Source organism: Sphaerodactylus townsendi, linkage group LG09, assembly GCF_021028975.2.
Source record: "Sphaerodactylus townsendi isolate TG3544 linkage group LG09, MPM_Stown_v2.3, whole genome shotgun sequence".
In the NCBI taxonomy this organism is placed as follows: domain Eukaryota; kingdom Metazoa; phylum Chordata; class Lepidosauria; order Squamata; family Sphaerodactylidae; genus Sphaerodactylus; species Sphaerodactylus townsendi.
In genome coordinates this window covers 14,280,679-14,298,968 of record NC_059433.1, presented here as the reverse complement: position 1 = coordinate 14,298,968, position 18,290 = coordinate 14,280,679, and the positions used below count along the sequence as shown (strand labels likewise).

The window sequence follows — 18,290 nt, the reverse complement described above, 5'->3', positions numbered from 1 at the left end:
GATGAAGCTTAAGGTGAATACTGAATGAAAGCTAATGGAAAATGTCACATTCTCGGCGGATTTTTTCTCTTGAATGAAATTACCTGTTCTGGAGTCCACAGAGAAATATGGCTGTCCTTGGAGGATGCTGTAGACCACCCTGGCACTGTTCCCATAGGTAGGATCATCAGCATCTGTTGCTGTCACTTGGATAACGGAAGTGCCTGAGGAGAAAAAAAACAGCACAAAACCTTGTTAGATTTGTAGATGTGAAGAAAGGACACAGGATCTAACTAGGTTCAGGGAATATAAATGTCCCGTTGCGCAAAAGCTTCATTTGGAAGCCTGTTCTGTTTGCGACGCTTGAGGGATTTATACGTTCAAGTCATTAGGCCTAATGGGAGCTACAAGCACAAACCCATTCAGACATCGATGGGGTCAATAAATAATCTATAGAGAAGCAGCCGTCCTTGGTGGTCTGTTAAAAGTCAGGTGGTGTTCATTCCCCACCCCCTTTCTTTCTGGCCTATAAATCCTGCCGTCTTCTGAAAACACAGTTTTAAAACACCTCGAGTACCTTGCAAAATCTATTGCCGCATAAAACAACTCCTCACAACCCTATCTAGGCCAAGGGAAATTATAAGGCGAATGCAAGAAGCACAAATTGTAACGGGAAGAAAAAAAATGTCTATGACACAATCATTTACCAGTTACATTCTATTCTGTGCCAGGTTATAAATTCAATGCCAGTGAGGCTGGAAAAAAATGGGGGAAAGTGTATGTTTTGTTTATATGGCAGCAAAATCATAAGACCCTCAAAGCCCTAATTTTGGATCTCCATCCATCCATCCATCCATCCATCCATCCATCCATCCATCCATCCATCCATCCATCCATCCATCCATCCATCCATCCATCCATCCATCCATCCATCCATCCATCCATCCATCCATCCATCCATCCATCCATCCATCCATCCATCCATCCATCCATCCATCCATCCATCCATCCATCCATCCATCCATCCATCCATCCATCCGTCATCTATTAAACTTATGGGCGTATAAATGCTCCAAGGTTCGGGGTTGACTCTGTCTGACTGTTCTACGGTGCAGTTGTCCCTATGAGTCGATCCAGACACCCCTAGTCAAAATGTCTACAACACTATTAAAAATGTATTTTTTTTCAAATGTGAAGCTGCCTCCAGCATATGTTATCAGGCATGATCCAAAGACAGCTGAGCACTCTTGTGGCCTGATCCGGAGGGATGTGGCGGCTGGGAATGGTGCCGCTACCATGTGGCTACACCAGCTCCAAAGGGGATCCAGGCAGTGTGGGGATGTAGTGAAAAGAAAGTCCCTGGCTGCTGGAGAATTCCCCCATAGGGCAAAAGAGACGTATGCCACCCTTTGGGGTGGTGAAAGTCTGACTCCTGTGCTGGGGGCGTTCCTGGGTTGAAAGACCAGTGGAAGTCAACTAATGTTGGCTCTGCCCCGGGAATGCCCATAGCCCACCCCCAGCTCCATATTTAGGCGGGTGCATCTCTCGGTACAGGTGGCTGAAACACCTCCTATTTGTCCTTTTGTTATTACATATACACCAGCAAGGTGGGCAAATGTGCCAGTGCGGCCTGGTCCTGGCTCTAAAAGCCAACCCCCCCTGGACTGAGCTGCCCATTTCCATTGAGGTTTATTTATTTATTTTATTTATAATCGATTTTATATACCGCCCCTCTCCCGAAGGGCTCTGGGCGGTGAACAGCACAATAAAACAACAATTACATTAAAACCCCATTAAAACAGCAAATTAACAAAATTACATTGGCGTCGAGCATAAAAACTTCATAAACCCACCCTGGAAAGAAACAAGATAAGAGAGTGGAGGGCCCCCATAAATATTAAGGGCCCAGAGTATAAAGGGGAGAGGAAAGCAGCCGCCCCCCCCAAAAGCCCGGTGGAACAATTCAGTCTTACAGGCCCTGCAGAACTCTCCAAGATCCCACAGGGCCCGATAGTTGGTGGTAAGGTATTCCACCAGGCAGGGGCCAGAGCTGTAAAGGCCCTGGCCCAGGTAGAGGCCAGCCGCATCATCGAGGGGCCATCGAGAGGTTAATGGCACAATTTAGTTCACAGTCTTCTCTTTCCCGCTCAAACCAAAAGGATTTTAAAATTGTGTAATTTTGGCCATATTGAGTACTTTTATGTATGACCTGAAAATTTCAGTTGGAATGCTTTTTTCTAAACTTACCTGTGCAATTATGAGGGCTAGGCTGTAGAAGTTTTCATGGTATGAAACATGTATTGTTTGCAACACAAATACAGACACTTGCACAGAGCAATTGGTGCTTGATGGAACAAGCAATACAATCACTGTTTTAAAGAACTTGCAGGACAAAACAAACAATAGCCAACCAAAAAAAAAAAAAAAGGGAGGGAGAAGAAATTTGGATTGGTACAAAACAAAATAAAAGGAGACACACATATATGCTTGACTTATGCTACGGAGATGAGAAACAAAAGAGAAAAATACAAAATATGAATGGCCCTTTCTGCACAGCAGAAATAAAATGTCCCGCAGATGTTTTTAAAAGATCCATTTTGGTTTTTTGTGTTTGCTATGTGCAGACCAAAAAAAAAAACGTTGCCGGCCAAAACAGATCTTTCCCCGCCGCCTGCTGCCCGACGGAGCTCTTGTCAGTTTCATAGTTGCGCCCACCATTTTGTGTGGTACTGCAGAGATTTTCTGAGCCTCTACCATTTGCTGAAAGGTTTGTAACTGAGGTTTCCTCTGCTTGCAGCTCATCTGTGCATGATTTCACTGTAAAAAGCATATGAATGTAGTTTGTTTTGCCTGGTGATCCCGCCCACGCGTCTTTTTTCCTGTTCCCATTTTAAGGAGTATGTCCAGTGGTGGGATCCAAAAATTTTAGCAACAGGTTCCCATGGTGGTGGGATTCAAACCAGCGTGAAGCCAATGGGGCTGAAGTGCAGTAATGACCAGGCATTCCAGTGATGGCATTCACAATTTCTCTGTTACCGTAAAAAACTCTTACTGTAAAAAAAAGTTCCTAATTTCCAGCTGGTATCTTTCTGTCCATAATTTAAACTCATTCTAGCAAATCCTATCGTCTACTGCCAACAGAAACAACTACTTCTCCTCTAATTGACTGCCTGTCAAATACTTAATACTTTCAAATACTTAATTTGTTTCTAGAAATCCAAAGAAGGATGCTTTCCTGAAATAAGGAACTTTGCCATATTTCTAGAACATGTTTTTTAAAACAGCCCAACAGGGAGAATTATCCCGTTTTCTACCTTAAGCTAACCAGCCACATAGGAAACAACAGGACTTTATGATTTTTTTTGGACCCTAGTAGGTTTCCTAGCAGGAAAAGCAGACCCAATTAGTAACCCCCTCTCGGCACCCACAAATAATTAGTAACCCACTCTCGGGAACTGGTGAGAACCTGCTGGATCCCACCTCTGAGTATGTCTGCAAAGCTACGATGACACAAATATGTGCATATTGCAGATTCTAGTGTTGTGTCATCGTAGCTTCGCAGACATCCCCCTCAAAACAAAACGAAAAAGGAAAAATGACACATGCATGGGATCGCTAGGCAAAACAAACTCATGTACTTTTTACAGTGAAACTGAGTGCAGATGAGCTGTGCACAAAGCAAACCTTCGCCAAATGGTGGAGGCATGGAGAATCCCTGAAGCAGCACCCAAAACGGTGGGTGTGAGTGGTGAAAGTGAAAGTAAAAGAGCTGGACAGAGGGAGAAATAAAGCATCTCCTGCCAGCTTTTGTTTGCAAAGCAAGCAAAAGACTTCTTCGACCTGCCTTCAAGGAAATTTTTTTGCTTGTTTACCAATTAAAAACAACAACCCCGGGTTGATACAGCCTTAATTGTGCTGTGCGGAAAAGGCCAATGTGAAACTGTAATATATATGCCTATCTAAATGTTAATATATTTAGTGTTAGAAATATTTGCATTTAAGTAGACAGGATTTCACTATTGGTTTATACATTGCAAAGGGCTGAATGATTACAGTTCATGCCGTATCTGATGTTACACAATGGCCAGTGGATTTCGTATCCCATAAACCTTTCAGAAACTTAAGATGTTTTAAAACCACCTTTGTCTTTCCTTGATCTAATCTATGAGCAGTCAGAGTCTCTTTTAGCTCCTGGTGTAAAAACCAGCTGAGGCTCATGAATGCTTTAATTTACACTGGCTGGTAATGGGCCCCAGCGGACCACTACATAGCTTGGAAATCAATGAAGCGCAAAGCTTGTGGTCATCTGGGCATGCTCCGTCTGGCTCTTTGTATTCTGTAACGGGGCATCGATGGCAGTTGATGGCAAAGCCTAGATCAGCAGCACCCGTATACGTGGTCTCAGCATCACTTCTACAACCACTGTCTTTATCAGGTTTGTGTGTCATGATCCAGCAAGTCACGTTTGGGTGACCTATTAGACACTAGACCAGGGGTCTGAAACCTGTGGCTCTCCAGATGTTCATGAACTACAATTCCCATCAGCCCCTGCCTGCATGGCCAATTGGCCATGGTGGCAGGGGCTGATATGTTTATCTGAGCCAGTGAACCTAAGCTGGTAATCTTCTGTTTTGTAGATCATGCCTAGGACTACAGAATAAGGGATTTGTCCATTACCTATCAAGTCACCAATAAGTCGCAGGCTGTGTTTGCTGCCATGGGGCATAAAATGTGAACATTCGGTGTACAAGTTTACTAGCAACAGGAAATGTAGAGAAAGGGTGGTTGATCCCACATCTCCAGACAGGATTCTAAGTCCAACAGGCGGGGACCGGAATTGATGTTTGTATGTGTGGCAGTTCTTCATGAAGACACTATTACTAAAATGATGCTTAATAACATAAGAACATAAGAACAAGCCAGGTGGATCAGACCAGAGTCCATCTAGTCCAGCTCTCTGCTACTCGCAGTGGCCCACCAGGTGCCTTTGGGAGCTCACATGCAGGATGTGAAAGCAATGGCCTTCTGCGGCTGCTGCTCCCGAGCACCTGGTCTGTCACCATGCTTGTTCAACTGAAGTTTTATACAATAGTCTATTGAAGTAGTTGTTCCCCGACAACTAGAAATTGACAAAATGAAATTCCCACCTTTCCTTCTGGATTTTTTCCCCTGCTAAGGAACTGGAACAAAACCCCACATCTTGTGCAAACTATATACGAATGAGTTTTCCAAACATTAAATTCATGTTTTAAATGTCTTTCTTACCCACTGGTGACATTTCTGGTACTGCAGCAACGTATGGCCCGTCCAGGAATTTGGGTTCATTGTCATTGATATCTTGGATTTTGATGATGAATTCAGATTCCGGTTCCATTGGCCTGCCTGTCCGTCTATCCAAGGCTTGGGCCCTCAACGTGTACTGGGACCTCTCTTCCCGGTCTAGCCTCTGAATAGCGTGGATATCCCCAGTAGTGTCATCGATGGTGAATACAATACCTGCTCCTTCTCCTGATAGGATATATTTAATTGATCCATCTCCTCTGTCCATATCAGAATGGAGCTGCAAGAAGCAACCAGAGATAATTTAGTCTTTAGTACACAAGCCATCCGAGGAGGTATTCAACAGAATTATTTCAGGAGAACTGTTTTGATCTTCTCATACAGGCTTCCCTCTAATTTTAAGATGCTTGTATTAAACAGTGGGGCTTCCCCCACTCACCTTCTGCTGCGTGCCGCTCTCACGCCCCCTCAGCGTGCGTCATTCCTGGCGTGCTCTCAGGGTTCCCCATGACCCCGCACTCTGTCAAAAGGTGCCGTTTCTTCAGCGCCAGGAATGATGCGCGCTGAGGTGGTGCAAGAGTGGCAGTGTTGGGGCGGCTGTGTGGTTGCCGCCCTTGCAAGTGGGGAGCGCTGCTGGACCCCGCGCTACTTTCCCGGAGTAGCGCGCAGCAGAAGGTAAGTGGGGAAAGCCCTAGTATCATCATCATAATTATCATTTTAATGCTACTTCTTTTTGGTTGCTTTCTTAGGCGTTTCCCCCACGCCTAAGGACAAAATATCCTGGGCTAGACCTGGGATCATATATCCCAGGCTGTTTTTGTCCTGGTTTCTCCCTTCGCACGGCTACCCATCAGTGTGTTCAGGCCAGGAGGAAGAACTGCAGTGAATTATGCAAGAGCCCTTGGTTTATTTTCATTTTCCACATGAACGTTTATGTTTACGCAGTTTATGTAGTTTGCGTACATTTACGTAGTTTATGTAGATTCCGTTTTCCTGACATTCTTATTGGCTGCAGCTAGGGGGCGGGGAGAGCAGGCAGTGAAGCTAGAGATAAACCAGCCCGTTTCCCACAGTGTTTGCAGGGGAGCGGGATCAGCGTGGGCTTTTTCAAAAGAACCGCCAATTTCATCGTGTTTTTTTAAAGCTGTGGGATAAGGGGAACTTTGCGGGGTGGTCCCAAGTGAGGCCCAGAAGCCATGTGGAAGCCATGCCTGAACCAGGATGTTTCACCTCCTTATCCCAGGATATTTTGTCCGTGGGGAAAACACCTTAGATCAGGGGTGTCAAACTCACGGCCCTCCAGATGTTCATGAACTACAATTCCCACCAGTCCCTCCCAACATGAGCATTGGCTATACTGGCAAGGGCTGATGGGAATTGTAGTTCATGAACATCTGGAGGGCCGCGAGTTTGACACCTGTGCCTTAGACGATTCCATGACAATCCACCGGCTGACTGTCCCAAGCAACCTTTTATAAACATCTGGACTCAATCAAAGTTCAGAGCAAAACATACAATTTACACATTGAGATTAATAATCTGTATAGTTTATACAGCCCAAACACTGGTGACTGCAAATCCTCCATTAGGAAGTGGCACACATGCGGTCTCAGTGAAATATATGTGGGGATGCCCTGAGCGACTGCTTTACTGCCTGGCAGACATCTCTGCATAGTTCATGCTTCCATTACTGGAAAACGTCCACCTCTATCATTTTCCTGTCTGTAAAGCAGTTCTTAGAGTATCTCGAGTCCCATACGATTGTGGTCACATAAAGGTTACTCTAGCAAACCACCTACCCCTCCACTACAACTTAATTTAGATATTTCATTTTTAAAAAGAATAGTATCTGGATCTTTATTCAACCACAGTTGGCTCTGGAGTCATAGGCTGCGGTACCTTGGCAGTGACTTTCAATACTATCAACTATGGACCTTTGTAATCTCTTTTCAGCATTGGGGGACTTCCATTTTTTTCTTGGAGATGAGGTTCCAGAGAGAGCTGAAATACTGCATTCTTCCCCAATGGAAACATCCTGTGGGATCCCTCAGGGTTCTCCTTTCTCTCCCATACTTTATTTTTACACAGCTATATGAAACCGTCGGGAGATGTGCTCAAGTGGGATTATTGAGCGTAGTCTGTAAACGTAGCTAGGCCTCATCCCTTGCTCCAGCTCAGGCATATGACTGCTATGGCTAATGAGAAGGGGGAAAGTAGGAGTCAAAACCCAGGGCAGTACTTTTGAGAAAAGGACCGAAACTAGGGTTGCCAGCTCTGCAGAGGCGTACGGGGCATGGGAACATGGGGCCACCCATGTCCCTAGGTGCACCCCTTTCGGTCATGTGTAGGGGGTGCCCTCATGTGACCAAAACAGTGTGAACCTCAGCTGCACGCCACTGAGTCCCACCCCCGCCTCCCTGCAGGCCAGCTCAGGAGCCAGCCTGCAGGAGGGGGGCTCGGTGGCAGGCATCTGTGGTGTCTGTGGGGCCACCCTCTACTGCAAAGGCCCACCCTCTGAGCCCTACCCCATGGCCTCCATGCAGGTTGGCTTCTGATGTCCCCAGGAGCCAGCTGTACAGGAGTCAGCCTGCATGGAGGCTGGGGAGTGGCACCCCAACCCCTGCCCCCGAGCATGAGGGAGGTGTGGGGGGCACCCGGAGAAGGTGTTGTCTCTGGGTGCCATTTCCCCCCGTTACTTCTCTGCAGCTGTGGGGTGAGAAATAACTGGAGATTTGGGGGGGGGGAGCTTCAGGAGGATGGGGGTTGGGGAGGGATCTCAGCAGGGTGTAGTGCCATACAGACCCCCTCCAAAGCAGCCATTTTGTCCAGGGGAACTGCTCTGGGTTGTCTGGAGATTGTAACAGTGGAAGATCTCCAGGTGCTACCTGGAGGTTAGCAACACTAACAGGAACAACCCCCCCCCCAACTCTTGACAGACTTTTTACTAGTAAATCATAATCATGCTCAGCAGCGGCAATTGCATGCAACTTGTTTTTCAAAAGATGTCTAGAAAAGAAGCAAAACTATTAGTAGGATTGCATTGATCAGAAAACAAGCAACTGCTTCTTTGCATCTTTTATGACAGTTCCCTTTGCCCCCGATTAATATTTCATTATTAACATAAGGTTACATCTAATGTAGGAAAGCCGTCTGACAGCAGAGCATTGTACTGATTTCACAGAAATTCATAACAACCACGAACAGGGAAAGAACAAAAACACATCTTTCGGGAAACGAGAAAGTTTTAACAGCCGCTGAAAGGGAGCAGCCAAAGGTAAGCAGCTTGGAACATCTGAATATGCACACCAGCACAGCTGCTACCAATGATAATGCATCCCAGAATATTAAAGGGAATTAGTGAATTAGCACACTGTGTGGCGGCTAATTAGTTCTGAGTAGGCATTGATAATTTGGGAGGCAACGGCACACAGACGAGCAAATACAGTATCAATTATCTTTTACAAAAGCCGCAAAGAATGATTCAATTAGTTACATGTCTGCCGAACACCTCTGCCTTGTGAAAGAATGGAAAATATTACGAGGAAAATCACTTAAGGCTTGATCAAATGGTTTATGGAAGCACAACTGGTAACTGTCAGAATAAAGTCGAGGAAGATTTCTTTCCGGCAAAGCCCGCTCGCTTTTCCCATCTTTTCCGTCTGAGAAGAAAACAGGGCGATCGGAAAGCCTTGAAAGCGGACAGAGAACAGATTTATGCAGAAGGAAAGAACAGAGAAAGCAGGGGGACTTCCTTTCTTGTAGGATTGTAGCTAAATTGATAAAGCAAATCATTCAGCACAAGCTGTAGGGGTTCCCACTCTAGGGAAGAAGAAGAAGAGTTTGGATTTATATCTCCCCTTTCTCTCTTGTAGGAGACTCAAAGGGGCTTACAATCTCCTTGCCCTTCCCCCCTCACAACAAACACCCTGTGAGGTGGGTGGGGCTGAGAGAGCTCCGAGAAGCTGTGACTAGCCCAAGGTCACCCAGCTGTAGCGTGTGTGTGAGTGCACAGGCTAATCTGAATTCCCCAGAGAAGCCTCCACAACTCAAGCGGCAGAGCTGGGAATCAAACCTGGTTCCTCCAGATGCTCTTAGCCACTGCTCTTAGCCACTGGTTCCTCCAGATCAGAGTGCACTGCTCTTAGCCACTACGCCACTGCTGCTCCCACAAACTGGCTGAAGGATGGGGCCAGTCGTAAAAGAGCGATAGTTTAGCCTTTTCAAAAAACGAGGGGTTGAGCTGAAATAACATGTCCTGAAGGCATCTTTGGGAAAAAGCTGTGCAAAGTTCCTTCCCAAGATGCTTCTTTTAACGTCTTCAGAACGTTTTATTTGTGCTGCTCAGAAAGGACCAAAGCAGAGGTGGGATCCAGCAGGTTCTCACAGGTTCCCGAGAGTAGGTTACTAATTATTTGTGTGTGCCGAGAGGGGGTTACTAATTGGTGATTTTGCCACGTGATTTTTGCCTTAGTTAGACCCCTCCTCTCAGCAGTAGTGTGCAGAACTTGAAGCAGTCTAGAAGGAGGTGTACCGGCGTGCATGGCAGCCTGTGCCTGCGTGCATTCGTTTCCCGCCCAAGGACCGGCGCAGTGGCTGCGTCCTTGCCACAGCCCCGCCCAGGAATGCCCCGCCCCCGGAATGCCCGGCCCCGCCCCTGTTGTGCCCCGCCCAGCCCCATTGGTGCTACGCCACAGTTTGAATCCCACCACCATGGGAACCCGTTACTAAAATTTTTGGATCCCACCACTGGACCAAAGTCTTGTTACATACAGACTCAGGCTTAGAAAAAATGCTATAAATATGAGGTAATTTTTTTGCGATTCATGAACAAATGGACTGCATTATGCCTCTTGTCTGATCAATCTTAAATTCCCACGAGGAATTAAACTCTCTTTTGTTCTTTATGAGTGGGGCTTTATTGACTGCAAAGGTGAATGCTAAGTCACGTCAAGCAGGCAGCGTGACCTTGTGGCACAATAAATCTTTGGGGAATGTTGTTCTTCCCAACCTGTCAGCATCCCGCTTTTGGCCTACATAAACTCTGCTCCTGCTTTTATTGAATTCAGAAGATGTGGTGTAGGTCATACCCTGAATCAGCAATACTGCAGCTGTAATTGCAGAGGCATATTATTTTGTTTTCTGTTTAGCTAAGGAATCTGTTCTAAGCTTGTTGCCCGTGTGCTGTTCTGGAATGGATCAAGACAACCAAAATGTCGAAATAACAATGTAGACTCAGCATTTCCCGTCTGCAATCAAGGTTGTACCACGAGATGAGATCTGTATTCTAAACGAGAATGTTCAGACAGTACGAGGCAAAGTGCTCTTTTTGACTTTTATTTGGCTTCTTCTGCATTTAGGCTGCTTACCGAAGTTCAAGCTGTGCTTTCTCTTCTTTCCTTAATCTAGGCTGACCAGACGTCCCGCTTTTGGCGGGACAGTCCCACCTTCAAACAATTTGTCCCGCGTCCCGCGGGTTATTTCAATTGTCCCGATTTTTGGAAGGCTGTCGCACTGCCTTCTGGGGCGCAAGGCAGTGCGGCAGCCTCCCGCGCGCGCGGCCGCAGGAGCACGGCCTTCTGGCGCGCTGCCGTTTCCCGCCCTGTCCCGCATGCGTGCAGCCGCCCACCTACCCGCCTGTCCCGGTTCACAAAGGTGACCATCTGGTCACCTTACCTTAATCCAAAGTTGGAATGGGAACCTCCATCTACTCTGGAGATCCTCTGTCCATAAAAGAAAGCCCTCCCACAGACCAGCAAGTAGTTCCTCAGATCTCTTGTCCAGATCTCTGCTGGTGAGAACTCTGATTTCCTGTTGCACGTCACAGCCTTTTTCCTTGCTGGCTCCTCACTTTGTTCCTTGGACCTCGGCTGCATCTATCCCTAGATTCCAAGCCCCAGATTTAAGGTGGTGTATGATATACCCCTTCCCTAATATTTCCCAATTTCCTCCCTTCCACCTTTTATAAGTGCACCCTCTTGTTGATGTGTGTGCATGTGCGATTGCGTAGGGAATAAGTTCTCAGGTGCTTAGCGTACGTTCTTTACATTTTATTTTTTTAAATGTTGGATGCAATAAAGTTATTTGTGTTTACAATTACTCTCTCACTCTTTTTCTTCATACTTTTATGTACCCGTAGCAAGATCCAGTCTGGTATACAGAGATTGCAAGGTTTTGTGTTATTCCTTCCTGGAACTGTTTTTAATGCAGATTTCCCCTTCTCTAGGCATGGTTGGGGAAACAGTTGATAACAGTAACTGGTGCCTGAAAGATACAGGCAACCCCATGCAAGGGCCACACCACCCTGCCATTCCCAAGGGGGGCTTTCCAGTGGCATGGGGAGCTCACAACAAAGCCTTCCTCCTGCCATAAAGCCCGTACTGGACTTAATGGACCTATGCCACTATTGTAATAGCCCCAGCCACTAGTGTAATGAGGTTAATGGATGGGTGGAAGCAGTGGTGGGATCCAAAAATTTTAGCAACAGGTTCCCATGGTGGTGGGATTCAAACTGTGGCATAGCACCAATGGGGGGGGCGGGGCACGATGGGGGTGTGGCCAGGCATTCCGGGGGCGTGGCATTTCTGGGTGGGGCTGTGGCAAGGACACAGCCACTGCACTAGTCCTTGAGCAGGAAACGAATGCACGCAGGTGCAGGCTGCCACGCACGCTGGTGCACCTCCTGCTAGACTGCTTCAAGTTCTGCGCGCTACTGCTGAGGAGCGGAGGAGGGGCGTAACTAAGGCAAAAATCACATGGCAAAATCACCAATTAGTAACCCCCTCTCGGCACACACAAATAATTAGTAACCTACTCTCGGGAACCTGCGAGAACCTGCTGGATCCCACCTCTGGGTGGAAGCTGACTAGCATCAGCTCCTCCCCTGGTCCTTGAATGCAACTCCCTCCATGACAGTCCTTGAATGCAACTCCCTCCATGACAGACTGACTTCTCAGTTTTCCATTTCTGCATATTCGTTGGACATCATTATTATCGCACAAAAAAAAAGAGGATGACAAACATAACACTGCAAAACTAGAATTAAGTACCTAAATAGACAAGAAATTGTTTAAGGGGCTACTAAATTAAAAAAAAAAACCTACCACATTTCAAAACCACATATGTATTTATTACAAATTAAAACCTGCACTTGTAAAAGCCCCATAATAGCCTACCTTATACGTACAATTTACTCACAATTACAATACAGAGAAGGATCCTATGGGACACTTTTTGGACCCTTAAAAACAGGCGCATTTTGGCCAACTGGTCTTCCTCAATGGCCAAAAGTAATACAGTAATACAGTGTTTAGCTAGCAGACTACAAATTGAAATCGTAGCACTTTTTTTTGTGGCTGAAGCCAACTGTTAGAGACTTCTTATATTGGCACCCAGATCTTCCACACAAACCCACGCCCTTTTAAAGAGTATAATACAATGTGCCAATCATGGCCATTTCTGCTAGGGCAAAATCTTATATTGCCTCAGTCATAGGACATTATTTTAGTCTGGAGCAAATGAATTAGCTCAAATGTATTATTTCTGACCACTGAGGAAGGCCGCTTGGCTGAATCGTGTCTGTTTTTAAGGATCAACAAAGTGTTCCATAAGACTGTTCTGTGTATTGTAATTGTGCTACTGTATGTATAAGGTAGGGTACTATGGGCCTTTTACAAGTGTAGAAGATTTTAAAATCTACCATTTTAAATTGTAGTAAATGCATACATAATTATTACTGTACAAATGAAACCACCGCACACCATATATGGCCAAGCTTAGCTGCACAATTTGGTCCATGCAAAAACAAATAAGTACGAGCTTAACAAAGATGTTTAATTAGACCAGTTAGCAGCCAAAGGCAGCTTCATGTATTCATCCGTGTCTCAGGGGCTCTCAGGCCCGATCACATTTCCTATGATGTCACCAGCAGAAAAGAGTCTGAGCTTTGGAGTGGTATCTTGGGAAAAAAATGTGTTATTTCACATTAAACAGGAGAACGACTGAGAATTAAACGAAGAAGACGCTCCAGATTGATACGGGAGGTGGATGAAATTTCTGCCCATCACTACGTACAGTTTATTAAAAAATGGAAACTTCCTACTTCTCTCGGCTTCGTAAAGTGGCAGCTACCAGTCAGGGAGCCAAGAGGAGGAAATTATTATAGCTTTTGAGCACTGATTCACAACCACTTACTCTTTAACTGCTCTTGGTGAAGATTTGGCTGAGGTGCCTGAAAATTCTCTAATTTTGAGCTATGCTTTAAAAGCACACTTGATACAGCCAATCCGATCTTTGCAAAACTATAGTCACAGAATTGAACCGCTGTGTTGTTTTGATGTTGCCTGGCACAGTTTTGTTTGCCCGGCTGCTGCTTCCTATTGGCATCGTTACCCTGCTTCTTTGTCCTGATTTGCCCTCGCTGCTGTATAATATGACTGGCTGTGCCATCCCATGTGACTTTGTTTACAAGCACCCATGACAACATGATGTCAGTTGAAGCCCCATGATGTCATTGGCAGAGTCGCAAGCGTCGCTGCAACCAACAGGATTGAACAGAAGTGTGAAAAGACCACGAGAGCAAAGAAGAAGGAAGAGACTTTGAAAAGGACAGTTCCAAAATAATGTGAGTTTCTTCACAACAAAATGCACTTTTTCACAAAAAATGTACAAGATTAAAAAAAAGCTTTGGTTCATCATTTAATAGGCATTGAAATGTCTGGGATTATATTTAGGCATTTCTCTTTAGAGCTGAATGAGAGCTCTACTAATATAAATTGGACATGCTTTTCTCAATATTAAAAAAAACATTTTCATTTGCATGCACAGGTACGGCTGCAAGGAGGTAAAGAAAAGCTATGTTTGCAAAAATAAAATTCATGTGTGCTTATCTGCAAAATTGCTTGACACAGCAATTCTGACACCACGCTCGCTCTCATTTGTGAATTTTTAAAAATGTGTGTGTGTTTTTTTAAAGATACACTTCCAGAAATATATTTCTGGCTTTACATATACAGGATTTGAAAGGGTTTAGATACTGAAAGCCAATAGTCCCTACTGTGGCAAATGGTCTTAGCTAAATTGCAACCTTGGGGGAAAAACCCTCTGTTCAAAATCAATGAGACCATCGGGGACTAATCTAGGGGAAGAATACAGCTCCATTTAAACATACAGTCAGATTTGTCTTGTTATACTGTAATGTGTTGAAAGCACTATTTTTTTTTGTCCCTCTTTAATCGAGCCAACATTAATGAGATACCAGAGGTGGCCAGAGAAGGGAAGGATTTTGCTAGGTATAGTTTATAGCAGTGGTGGCGAACCTATGGCACGGGTGCCAGAGGTGGCACTCAGAGCCCTCTCTGTGGGCATGCGTGCACAGAGTTCGTCATGTGGGGGTGCGGAAAATCCCCCCCAAACTCACACATATCTAGGCTGGCCTGGGCTTCTGAGCACAACATTTAGGTAACCCTGTTAAGTGCTGTTAAACCCCACTGATTTTCATGGGAAGAACTAAAGCACAATCCTTTACCTGGAAGTGAGCTCGGTTGCTGGCAATGGAGCTTGCTTCTAAACCCTCCTAGGGTTGTAATTCAGCCATTCGAAGCATTGCACGATTGCTTCAAAGCAAAGCCACTGACTACCACCAAGCTTACTCCCGAGTAATGCGTGCCTTGGAGCCAACCGTTTTTTCTACACTAAAACCTCAGTATTCCGGTTAAATTGCCGTGTTGGCACTTTGCGATAAATAAGTGGGTTTTGGGTTGCAGTTTGGGCACTCGGCCTCAAAAAGGTTCACCATCACTGGTTTATAGGCACGAAATGCTGGAAACAATTGACCATTTCACAAGCTTGGCCCTAGACCTTGATAATCATGACCCTATCTGATCCATCGTAACCAGATGGCGGCATTGTGAGGAGCCGGTTTCTACCGTCAGTTTTGGAGGGCTGCCCTTGAAGCAGTCCCATTTTATTGCAAACCTTTTCATCTCCCAATTAAACAGGGAAGATGAATGCACCGTAAAGAGGAGCTCACGACTCCAACAACATCCCTCTGGTTTTCGACAGGAAACGGAATGACAAATGTAGCAGAAAAAGAAAGAAATGTGGCACTGCTCATCATCAGTGAGGTTACAGCAGGCACTGTTGCCTAGATTAAGGTGACCAGATGGACAACCTTGTAAACCCGGGATGGGGGTAGGCGGCTGCGCGTGCAGGAGCACACTGCCTTCTGGGGCGCTGCCGTTTCCTGCTGAAACAGCAGCGTCCCAGAAGGCAGTGCTCCTGAGGCCACGTGCGCATGCATGCACGACCACAGGAGCGCACGGCCTTCTGGGGCGCTGCCGTTTGCCGCCCTGTCACAGGGCGGCAAAGCGGCACAGATGCCAAAAAAAACCAACTCTTTCTAAACGACGCCGCACGTCTTGGGGAGAGCTGCCGCACTGCGCTTGGCAATGCCCCAGAAGAGCAGTGCAGCAGCCTCCAAAATATGGGAACAATACGAAAGCAAAGGGAACCTGTGGGGCCGATGGGACAAATTATGCAAAGGCGGGATTGTCCCGCCAAAAGCGGGACGGCTGGTCAGCCTAGCCTAGATGCACATGACGTTTATGCACCTGTCACATATCTGCAACATTTTTGCTCTGCCCTCCCTCCAGGGATCTGGTAGGCTGCATCTACATGTCATTAGCATCCCAAGGATTACCCCAGGGACAATCCGCCATTTTAAAAGCACGCTGCCAGCCTGGAACTCTTTTAGACTTCGCCATTCTTTTTGGACTGCCCAGTTCTTTTTGGGACTACGATTGTATGGGGATGGAGTGGGGAGAGAAGGAGATTTTGCCTTCTCCCCTGAGATGTTTTTCTCTCCCAAGCAGAACTAAGGGGCATTATTTGCCTAAGCACCCTTTGGTGGCATTTATGAGAGGAAAAACAGTGCAGGGGGGGGGGCATGATTTCCTCCCCTCTACCCAGTTCTGTGGTGGTTCTCACCAAAATCTCGGTGGCTCCCATATCAGTCTCAGGAGCAACGGATACATTACCAGCAATTGAATTACATTATAGTTCAGTGATGGTGAACCTTTTCAAGGCCGAGTGCCCAAACTGCAACCCAAGACCCGCTTATTTATTGCAAAGGGCCAACACGGCAATTTAACCTGAATACTGAGGTTTTAGTTTAGAAAAAACGGTTGGCTCTGAGGCACGTGTTACTCAGAAGTAAGCTTGGTGGTAGTCTGTGGCTTTGCTTTCTTCCAACGGGTGAATCATGACCCTAGGAGGGTTTATTCAGAAGCAAGCCCCATTGCCAGCAACTGAGCTTACTCCCAGGTAAAAGTTCTTCACATGAAAATCACGCTTTAGTTCTTCACATGAAAATCAGTGGGGTTTAACAGCACGTAACAGGGTTACCTACACTGCTTCCCCAAAACTAGGTCTTAGGTTTAATGCTAATAATGCTAATATTCAATTAGCTAATGATAATAATAATGCTAATAATCAAGCCCAGTGGACCAAGCCAGCCTAGATGTGTGTGTGTGGGGGGGACTCTATTTGCGCGTGCCCACAGAGAGGGCTCTGAGTGACACCTCTGGCACCCGTGCCATAGGTTCACCACCACTGTTATAGTTCCTACCATTCCTGAGATTTTACAAAAATATTGCAAGAAAATAGAAAGCGAAAAGGGAAGGGGTGAATCAACTGAATCTGAGATTGCAAATGCCTTGATCTGAGATTGCAAATGCCTTGACAGACCAGGTCCTCAGGAGCAGCAGCCACAGAAGGCCATTGCTTTCACATCCTTCATGTGAGCTCCCAAAGGCACCTGGTGGGCCACTGCAAGTAGCAGAGAGCTGGACTAGATGGACTCTGGTCTGATCCAGCTGGCTTGTTCTTATGTTCTTATGTTCTTATGAATCATTGAGGGCCAAACCACATATTACACAGGAAGTTTGACTTTAGCTCTTTAAATGTTTTCATTGTAGGGTTGTCAAATCTAGGTTGGGAAATACCTGGAGACTTTGGACATGGAGCCTGAGGAGGGTGAGGTTTGGGGAGGGGAGGGATTTTAATGGGGTATAATGCCACAGACTCTACCTTTTAAGGCAGCCATTTTCTCCAGGTGAACTGACCCCAATTGCCTGGAGACCAGTTGTGAGAATGGGAGATCTCCAGCCACCACCTGAGGGTTGTGCAAAAAAGGGCACCTGAATAAATCACCTTTATGGATATGTGTTTTCTTTCTTGATAATTTTCACTTACATCATGTCACTAATTCTTAGTTAACTTGCATAAGAACATAAGAACATAAGAACTAGCCTGCTGGATCAGACCAGAGTCCATCTAGTCCAGCTCTCTGCTACTCGCAGTGGCCCACCAGGTGCCTTTGGGAGCTCACGTGCAGGAGGTGAAAGCAATGGCCTTCTGCTGCTGCTGCTCCTGAGCACCTGGTCTGCTAAGGCATTTGCAATCTGAGATCAAGGAAGATCAAGATTGGTAGCCATAGATCGACTTCTCCTGCATAAATCTGTCCAAGCCCCTTTTAAAGCTATCCAGGTGAGTGGCCATCACCACCTCCTGTGGCAGCATATTCCAAACACCAATCACACGATGCGTGAAGAAGTGTTTCCTTTTATTAGTCCTAGTTCTCCCCCCCACCATTTTCAATGAATGCCCCCTGGTTCTAGTATTGTGAGAAAGAGAGAAAAATTTTCTCTCTGTCAACATTTTCTACCCCATGCATAATTTTTAAACAATATTCTACAGGCATACAAATATATCTTATTTATTTCCCTTATTCAGGGGTGTAGCGGAGTAAAATGGCACCTTCGGCTCACCTGACGTGCCACCCCCCCTACATGACCATAGGGGGTGGAGTCCAGAGCTCTAGCCCCCCCCCTGCACCCCCTAGCTATGCCACTGCCATTATGGCATTCTCCTAATAACAATTCCCTCCCTTTTGAAGCTGTTATTAACGGGGGTGGGGGGTGGGGGGAGGCAAGTACAAAATGGGTATTTGTCTCTTGTCAGCTTTGAAAAGGGGA

At 46.0% G+C, this 18,290-nt stretch overlaps 1 protein-coding gene across 5 annotated transcripts in view; it reads right to left on the bottom strand.

Moving 5' to 3' along the window:
- CDH20 (cadherin 20) overlaps window positions 1-18,290 on the bottom strand; it is a 250,934-nt gene that overhangs the window by 70,307 nt on the left and 162,337 nt on the right. For all 5 annotated transcript variants that reach the window (XM_048507591.1, XM_048507593.1, XM_048507589.1 and 2 more), the window contains 2 exons: window positions 5,245-5,539; window positions 84-203 (listed from right to left, as the gene is read on the bottom strand). In XM_048507591.1, the coding sequence (XP_048363548.1) occupies window positions 84-203; window positions 5,245-5,539 (415 nt within the window). The remainder of the gene's footprint in view (window positions 1-83; window positions 204-5,244; window positions 5,540-18,290) is intronic.